Source organism: Triticum urartu, chromosome 2, assembly GCF_003073215.2.
Source record: "Triticum urartu cultivar G1812 chromosome 2, Tu2.1, whole genome shotgun sequence".
Lineage (NCBI taxonomy): Eukaryota > Viridiplantae > Streptophyta > Magnoliopsida > Poales > Poaceae > Triticum > Triticum urartu.
The window spans coordinates 125,334,599-125,343,785 of NC_053023.1; the positions used below are offsets into that span (position 1 = coordinate 125,334,599).

The following is a 9,187-nucleotide window of genomic DNA, read 5'->3' on the forward strand; positions in this document are numbered from 1 at the left end:
AATGGTTCAACTTACGGGATGTTTCTCCTGCCGAAAAATCGGCAGAGCTACGTATACGGGAAAACTCTTGCCATTCCACTGACCTGTGGGACAGGAAGCACAGCCGGCACACGTTTCAGCGAGTGTCGCTAGGGAAACGGTCAGTAGGGACACGTTCCCCCCGCCCCCTCGTCTGCACACCCTCCCTGTTAAAACGTGGCCCGACCCTCCCGCTCCGCGCACACGCTTAGTTTTCACATCGCCATCTCCTTCTCTCCCCAGAAAACCCTCTCCCATGGCGTCGAGGGGGGTCGGGTACGGTGGTGGACGAGGCGGGCGAGGCGACGGCGCAGGGCGCCGCCCCGGTGGACGGGGAGACGGCCGAGGGCGCGGATCCGGCGGCCGTGGCGAGGCTGGAGGAGGAGATTACGGTCGCGGCGATGGCGGAGGCCGCGGCCCTGGTGCTCCAACTCCAGGAGCGGGCGAGTACAATCAGCAAGCGCCACCCGCGCGCGTCGACGCTAGAGGCCGAGGTCCCGGCGGACCGGCTGGCTTCCGCCCCGCCGCGCCGCGTCCGGCCGCGCCTGCGGTTCCCGCGACGGCCTCTACGAGTTCTTCGCGCGCCCCTCCGTCTTCGGCTACGATGGCGCCTGCTGACGCTCTCGCGAGGGACGTGGGCAGGCTGACCGTGGAGGCGCCCCCGGCTCCTCGTTCCTCCGCACCCGCCGCGGCGGGAGCCCCGGCTCTTCGTCCCCCTGCTCAGCCCGCGGCCGCGGGCGGATCTCAACCGGAATCCCAGGCGCCTGCGCCTGCGCCACCGGCAGCCACCCCGGTGTCGAGCAAGTCGGTGGCCCCACCGGGTCGTCCGGGTTTCGGTACGGAGGGGCGGAAGATGATCGTGCGAGCGAACCACTTCCTCGTCGGCTTCGCGGACAAGGACATCTGCCACTACGATGTGAGCAACCCTACCTCTCTTCGTCCAGAAGTTCTTCCTCTACCATAGATTGCATGCTGGCTAGTGGTTCTGTTACATTTGTTTTGATGCGATCTGGCCCTGGTTGCGATTGCGACTTCCATACGTGATTATGCGCGAGCCCTGGATTTTTAGTCTCGCGTCTTTTCGGTTAATTTGGAAAGATCTCGTATCGATCTTTTGCTTGATGGTTGTTTCCATAGATAAGTTTCATTGCTGATAAACACGATGTCAGGGGCTAGGATATGATGACTACGTGGTCAAATTTATTTTGCATCGAAGACGCGCAGATCTAGTGCGTATGCGTGGTTTCTCGATATGTTCAGCCGGAGATTATTTTCCTTTAGTTTTTTCTTTATGGGTTACACACATTTGCTTTGTGCTGTTAGGCATTTGTGCTTTGGGGCCGCGTAACATCTTTTGAAGGCCGGCCGGATGCTAGGCCTTGGCGTGCTAGCTTTGCAACAGTGCGATGTACATTTAGTCGCAGCTTCCAATTGGTTTCCAGAGGCCCTTTTTTCCGCCCGGTTTCCGTTGGTTTCTCTTTTCCTTTGAGGTTTTTACTTTTTACTCGCTGCCATTTCTAGCAAAAGTTCTGCAGCACATGTGGTGTGCTTGCTCCATTCTGGTTTCTGGAGGAGGACGTCGTCCCGAATGGCTTGTCTGCCCTTGCTGTCACCACAGCTGGTTTCTTTCTGAAAAACTGAGGCGCAGACGAGATAACGCGCTTGTCTGCCCTTGCTGATTTAGGCAAAAAGGCCTTGGCCCCTAGCTTGTTGGTTCATAGGCGTAATAGCTGCAGACTTTGCCTTGTGCCGTGTGGGGTCCGGTCTTGATTATTCCCTTTGTTTTGACCAAGGCTAGCTAATGTTAGTGTCTATAACATTATAGAATGCTACTACAAGCTTCTCTTTCACATGATGCTAATTAATCTGCCTATTTTCATTCAATCGGATGATCTCACTGTCAGGTTGCAATTACTCCTGAGCCCAAGACAAGACGGATCAACAGGGTTCTAATGACGGAGCTGACAAGCAAGCACCGCGTGTCGTCTCTCGGTGGCCTACTGGTCGCATACGATGGCAGCAAGAGCCTGTACACTGCAGGCGAGCTGCCATTCCAGGCGATGGATTTCTCCATCAAGCTGGGGAAACCACCAAGAGAAACGTAAGCATGTCTTAACTTTCCTGTCTCGTGTGCGTTCTAGGCCTACTTGTATCTCAAGTGCAGCTGCTAATTCACACTTTTCTGCTCTGCCTTTTTTTTATCTTCTACATTTGAAAAAAAAAAAGTGAGTACAAGGTCACGATTCGGTTCGCCGCGCGGGCAAACTTGTACCACCTGCAGCAGTTCCTCAGTGGGAAGCAACGTGATTCTCCACAGGACACAATACAAGCGCTCGACGTTGTGTTGAGAGAGTCACCTTCTCTGAAGTATGATATCATTGTTAACGTCTCTTCTCTGTTATGTTTTTACTGCTGACTTTGTTTAATGTGATCACCATATATATATGGATCTTGTTGTTCTACAGCTATGTCACCGTTTCTCGATCCTTCTACTCCACAATATTTGGCCAACGTGACATCGGTGATGGGCTGGAGTGCTGGAGAGGATATTACCAAAGCTTGCGCCCCACTCAGATGGGCCTCTCACTGAATATAGGTGCATATTAGTTCAAAACCCCTCTCTTAATTCATGGTTACAAAATCACGTAGGCCACACTGCAATTATATTTTTGGTATAGCACGAGCTCTTGCCCAAGTGGATATCACATTTATTGTGTTTAGTTCTGCATAAAGCTACTACCCAACCCATGTCTGTCTGTATTATGTCACTTGTTTACCTGGGTTATCCAAATTTGCAAAGACTAAGGGGAGTGATTTAAACACAAGTCGACTACTGAACAGAAGCATATATAGCTTGTGGTGAGGTTCAGGGAGAGAAAACTTGCAGCACATGAGTTCAATTAGGAAAAGTGTATGCATGTGTGTGTGATTTAAACACAAGTCAACTGCTGAACAAATTTGATGTTATTACAGTGTAGTTTTAAGGTGAACACAGATTCATTTGAGACGTTCTTTTCCACAGGGTTATCACTTTTATGAACCCTTGTTGTACTTGTTGTGCAGATATATCATCAACGCCATTTTACAAACCTATATCGGTGATGCAATTTGTTCAGGAGTGTCTGAATCTGAGGAATCCCGACCCCAATCGCCCCCTTTCTGACAGGGACCGTCTGAAGGTACTGCATTTATCAACCAAGAACGTATCATACACAAATGTTTATCACTACTAGCCGAATTGTTTCGTTCTTTCCAGCTTAGGAAAGCATTGCGCGGGATTCGTGTTGAAACCACTCATCAAGAGGGCAAAAGGAGTGCCTACAAGATAACTGGGATTACTTCTGTTCCGCTGATTCAGCTCAAGTACATTGTTCCTCCTCTTCTTCCATCTCCTCTCCTTCCCTCCTTCCCTTCTAGTGCCAAATGATTTACTGGTGTTTGTTGTTTTAGCTTTCCTCTGGATGAAGGCAACCAAATGACTGTTGTGCAATACTTTTGGGGCCGATACAAGTATAGATTGAGGTTCACTTCTTGGCCTTGTCTGCAGTCTGGAAATGATTCTCGCCCTATATATTTGCCAATGGAGGTAATTTTTTCTTATTTGTGCATAACACCAAATGTGGAAGTCTGCTAATGATATATAATATGATTGTAGGTATGCAAAATTATTGAAGGGCAGAGGTTCACCAGGAAGCTTAACGAGAAACAAGTGACTGGCATACTGAGAGCTACGTGCGAACGCCCCCGTGATAGGGAGAACAGCATACTTAAGGTATTTGTCCAGACAATAGGTTTTAACACAACCAAACTAATTGATTGAAATTACTTGAAAGTGCTTATTACATCATTTTTTTCCATGTGATCATGTTCGTTATATTTGCCTCATTAGCATTTTTTAATGAATATGTATTCTATAGATGGTGGAGCACAACAACTATTCAGCTGATAAGCTGGCGCAGGAGTTTGGAATTGATGTTACAGATAAAATGGTCAATGTGCAGGCTCGCGTGCTACCTCCCCCCATGGTGTCTATTCTATTTAGTTCTCATTTTGATATTTTACCCCCTGTTTTTGTTAGTTAATTTCAACTGTTTATGCTGTTTTAGCTCAAATATCATGAATCTGGAAAGGACAAAGCTTGTGCACCAAGTGTTGGCCAGTGGAACATGATTGGCAAGGTGATTCATTTCTGACTTGGAACAAAAAAATTCTGTTACCTGCTCATTTTTAATAATGCCACAAGACTATAACAATCTTGTCACAACTGTGAATTGTGGTCGTAGTCTTTTAGTATAACATGGACGCACAAACAGAAAATTCTTGGATTATGTATTATTTTTTTTCAGTCTAGAGAATTTAAATAGAAACTTGGTTGGAAGTGTGAGCTACACAATTTGGGGGCTTATTCCTTCTATCCATGAAAGTTAACCAGTTCTCCCTAGGTAATCTAGTTTATGTTTTTTTAAACATGTCCCTCTTTCTGATGTATGATTTCTGTTTGTATTTTAGAAAATGATAAATGGAGGGAATGTTCAGAGATGGACTTGCTTGAACTTTTCACGTTTGCACATTGATGGAGTCAAAAGGTTTTGTGGCGACTTAGTCAAAATGTGCAACGCCATCGGGATGGTATGTTCAGCGCATATTTGTACATACAAGTCGCCCATATCATCATTCACGTCACACTCAATTTATTTTCAATCTTTAGGTTTTCAATCCTATGCCAGTGGTAGAAATTCTCTCAGCGTCCGCCAATAACATAGAAGGTGCTTTGAAGGATGCTCACCAGAGTGCCCGTGACCTCCAGTTGCTTATTGTGATTCTTCCGGATGTTACTGGCCATTACGGTATGCAGTTTTTTTGTGAAACGATGTTATGGTATGCACATTCTTTTTTTACCTAGTTTAGGCGATGCACATTTCCTAAGTTATGGCACGCACATCTTTAGTATCGCCCTTTATCTCTTGCTGTTACCTTGTCTCATGGTACCCATATATCTGTGCAACTCTGCAGGGAAAGTTAAGAAGGTGTGCGAGACTGACCTTGGTATAGTATCTCAATGTCTCAAGCCAGACAAGGTCGAAAGAGCAAACAAGCAGTATTTTGAAAATGTTGCACTTAAAGTCAATGTCAAGGTGGGTTTGTTGGCAGTCACCTTTTTCTGTTGTGCTTAGGTGTTCAATGGAGAGTTATATTGTGTTTTCTTAATTATTAGGTCGGAGGGAGAAATACAGCTCTTCAGCAAGCTCTTACACGTCAAATACCGTTAGTCACCGATCAACCGACGATCTTTTTTGGTGCTGATGTAACACATCCGGCGGCAGGGGATGATTCCTCACCGTCAATTGCAGCCGTGAGTTCCGTTCATCTTCTGACAGCAATTGTTCACTTGATAATTTGGTTAATAGTGTGTGAATTTAAATGAGCTTCCATTGTATTATCTGGATGTCATTGTGCTGATGCAGTTGGCATGCTTTTGATGAGTGCCTGCAGGTGGTGGCCTCCATGGACTGGCCTGAAATCACAAAGTACAAAGCTGTGGTTTCTGCCCAACCGCCCAGGCAGGAGATTATTCAAGATCTCTATTGCACAGGCATAGACCCTGAGAAGGGCACCCCTGTACACAGTGGAATGATGCGGTAAGTCCTTTGTGTTAATTCAGAGTAGTGGATGGCGGTGGGTTCTAAATCCGCAACATTTTCTGCAGGGAGTTGCTAGTGTCATTCTTTCAGAAGACCAAACATAAACCCAGCAGGATCATATTCTACAGGTAAGTGCTTCCAACCTCCAATTATGATGTTATTGTTCATTGTCAGCGGCGCCTTTTGCTGAATCGTTTTGTTTTCTATGTAGGGACGGTGTGAGTGAAGGGCAGTTCGCCCAAGTTCTGATGTATGAAATGGATGCCATCAGGAAGGTGATGCCTTTAATTCATCATGTTCTTTGCCTGTCTAATTCTGCTTTAATCCTATTTTGGTGTATTAACAGTGTTCCTTTTTTATGGCCAAAGGCTTGTGCATCTTTGCAGGAGGATTATCAGCCCCCTGTGACATTTGTGGTTGTCCAGAAAAGGCATCACACAAGGCTCTTCCCTGAGGTGCACGGAAAAGAGACCGACAAAAGTGGAAACATCCTTCCTGGTAAGTGTGCCTCACACACACATTAACACATGCGTTTAATAGCATCTGCGTTTGCCATTGTGTTTGATTGTCCCCATTCTCTCGATGATGCTTCCAGGAACCGTGGTCGACACCAACATATGCCATCCCACCGAGTTTGATTTCTACCTGTGTAGCCATGCCGGGATTCAGGTACGGTGGCACCCATTCCTTTCACTGCCGGTTGGGACATACACTTTGTGTTGCATTGACTGACTGTGAGCATTTTGCATGTTTTTTTCAGGGCACAAGCAGACCAACTCACTACCATGTCCTCTTCGATGAAAACCGTTTCACTGCCGATGGGCTGCAGCTGCTCACCAACAACCTGTGCTACACGTAAGCTCGACACATCTCCCTCTTTCACTTCTTTTTTTCTGATTCAGGTTAATCTACCATCTTGACTCCTATTTTGCTAGCTAGACTAACTCCGATGTGGTATCTTTGCCTGTAAATGCAGATACGCTCGATGTACTCGCTCTGTCTCTGTTGGTGAGTTTCTTCTCCAAGTTCATCTCACATTTTTCTTGTAAAAAAGAGAACTGCGGTATGCAATTATCTTCTGTGGTACTAATGCTCGAGTCCTTTCTTCGCAGTTCCTCCTGCCTACTACGCTCACCTGGCTGCGTTCCGCGCACGGTATTACGACGAGCCATCGGAGGGCTCGGACAGCGCCTCGATCGTCAGCGGTGGCACCCGGGAGTCAGCTGCCACCGGCGCAGGAGCTGCTGGTCCTCCTGGGACATACCGTCGCCTCCCCAGGATCAGGGATAACGTCAAGGACGTGATGTTCTATTGTTGAATCGGCCCATTGACAAGTTCATGGGAGTCGTGTGTTTTGTTGGCTTGCTGCTTAATTAGGTGGTACATTTGCTGATTTGGTGGTACATTTGCTGGGAACTTGTGATGTTGGCTCATGAATGTACCTTGGTATGGTGTTGGTAAAACATGGGAGATGTGATGCGTCTGTTGGATTTTCTGTGCAGAGCAAGAAGGGAATCAAACAGACTTTCAATATGATGTAAAAAATGGCTTCCACATATGGTGCAAAATTATGATTAAATGTATCCTCCACAAAAATGTAGTTAAATAAAATCCACCAAAAAATGTATCCTGCACAAATGAAGATAAATACTATAGTTAAAACATATTATTTGGATAATGCAATTGTTTAAGTGCAGAGCACTCAACGAAAAAAACAGTGTAGAGATTGTTGAAAGAAAACGAGAGACAATTGATAGTATTGGGAACTGTCTATTGATGATGACAAGTTACATATTTATAGTCTCCATTCGGGGGGACACGACGCTTACAAAAGTCGCGTCTATTTATATGACGGTCAGGATAAGTGGAGATTTAATCCTTAATTAACTTGTGTTAATTAAGTCTTAACACTCCTCCTAATCTACACTTGTCTATGTAGTTTTATCGTCTTCATAAAAACTCCTCCGAGTTGGTTTGTCTTTGAGAATGTTCATCATCATCAACTTAAGTAAGTCTCCTTGAAAAACCCTGTGGGAAAAATGTGAGGAGATAGATGTTTGATATGTTGCTAAAACTTCTTCAAACCCAGCGAGGAAAATAAGGAGAAAATGATGCAACATATAATGGTTATTGTCTCTTTTAATTCAATACGAGAAAACCCATAGAGTTTTAGAGGACAATAAATATGTCGTATATACTTTCCTAAAAACTCCGGTGGGGAAAACTAAAAGTATGACATATGATCTCATGTTGATATTACCTCATTAAAAACCTTCACGAGAACCTGTAAAGTAAACTCATGAAGGGAAAAAGAGTATAATATGATGCATTGAACAGAAACAATTCAAGAAGATACTCCCCTTGATTCTTGCAAAATTCGAAGCCGTCACCTACCAATTCTATGAACACATTTCTGGAACATAGAAGTTGGTAGATATCCGATGAACAAATCAATCACATGATTTGACTTGCAAGATATGCAATATAGTGATATTGCTTATTATGTAACCTGTTTGCATCCGGACAACACAAGAAACATTATCGTTGAGATAATGGTTGGTGGATGTAGCCATGAGGTCTGTTTCGAAGACTCTTCATGAGGGGGCTACCACACCTAGTAGGAACACTAAGCTTGTCTACGATCTGACATAGTGGGGATTTGATCGATGTATCCAATGATATTGGTGTTCACGTTTCTGTGAAACTGAAAAATCAGGACAAGATGTTTGATGCCTTGGAGATATCGAAAGATATTCTTGAGCACCAACCAATTGTGTTTGGTGGATCCAATGGTATTATGGAACGTTGAGTCCCAATATCTCATTTTCATCATCTCTTGGTCTAAATAGGTCTTTCTCTATGTCTAGAAAATGAACTACCATGAGAGTTATGGATGGATAAGATTTGTCCACAATGGTCTCCAATATATTTTGGATATAGACAACATAGTATACCATAATGTATGAATGAAGGTGCTTAAGTTGTAGTAACAAGCGGTATTTTGGTTCACCCAAATCCTTCATTTTAAACTCTGCCATCTAGATGATTACATGTGTTTTCATTGTAAACACACAAACATGGATAATCATCATTGTAGGAGTAATTGTAACGCCCCGAGACCGATGTGCCAGGTGTCTTCCAGTTATTCGCTGTTGTTGCCTTGTCATTTGCTTGCGTGTTGCATCTTGCCATGTCATCATCCGCATTGCATCATTATGTTTTCTAAACTTGCATCCGTCCCGGTCCCCTCGTTCCGTCCATTGTCCGTTTTGAGCCCAGACACACTTGCACGCGCCCGCGGCATGTCCGAAATATTATTTTATAAGTGGCCGGAAAATGTTCTTGGAATGGGTTGAAAGTTGGCGTGCGGTCTTATTATAGTGTAGATAGACCGCCTGTCAAGTTTCATCGCATTTGGAGTTCGTTTGGTAGTCCAACCGTTAAACTATAGCGGCATTATAGCCGGGCACACGTCGGACGTTTTCGGTCTCCGAAAACAGTCGCCGGGTCTCTCTCTTCTCTTCTCT

The 9,187-nt window shown here is 45.0% G+C and overlaps 1 protein-coding gene across 1 annotated transcript; it reads left to right on the forward strand.

The window, feature by feature from the left end:
- Positions 1-207: 207 nt before the first annotated feature.
- LOC125536304 (protein argonaute 14-like) lies at positions 208-7,143 on the forward strand. Its single transcript, XM_048699498.1, has 22 exons — positions 208-934; positions 1,923-2,119; positions 2,245-2,385; positions 2,484-2,614; positions 3,082-3,197; positions 3,275-3,381; positions 3,469-3,604; positions 3,674-3,790; positions 3,936-4,043; positions 4,125-4,196; positions 4,528-4,647; positions 4,727-4,865; positions 5,032-5,153; positions 5,234-5,371; positions 5,512-5,657; positions 5,726-5,788; positions 5,872-5,935; positions 6,029-6,158; positions 6,256-6,329; positions 6,421-6,515; positions 6,637-6,668; positions 6,773-7,143. Exons 1-22 carry the CDS (start codon positions 275-277, stop codon positions 6,976-6,978), a joined length of 3,114 nt encoding a protein of 1,037 aa, XP_048555455.1. The 5' UTR covers positions 208-274; the 3' UTR covers positions 6,979-7,143.
- Positions 7,144-9,187: the final 2,044 nt, after the last annotated feature.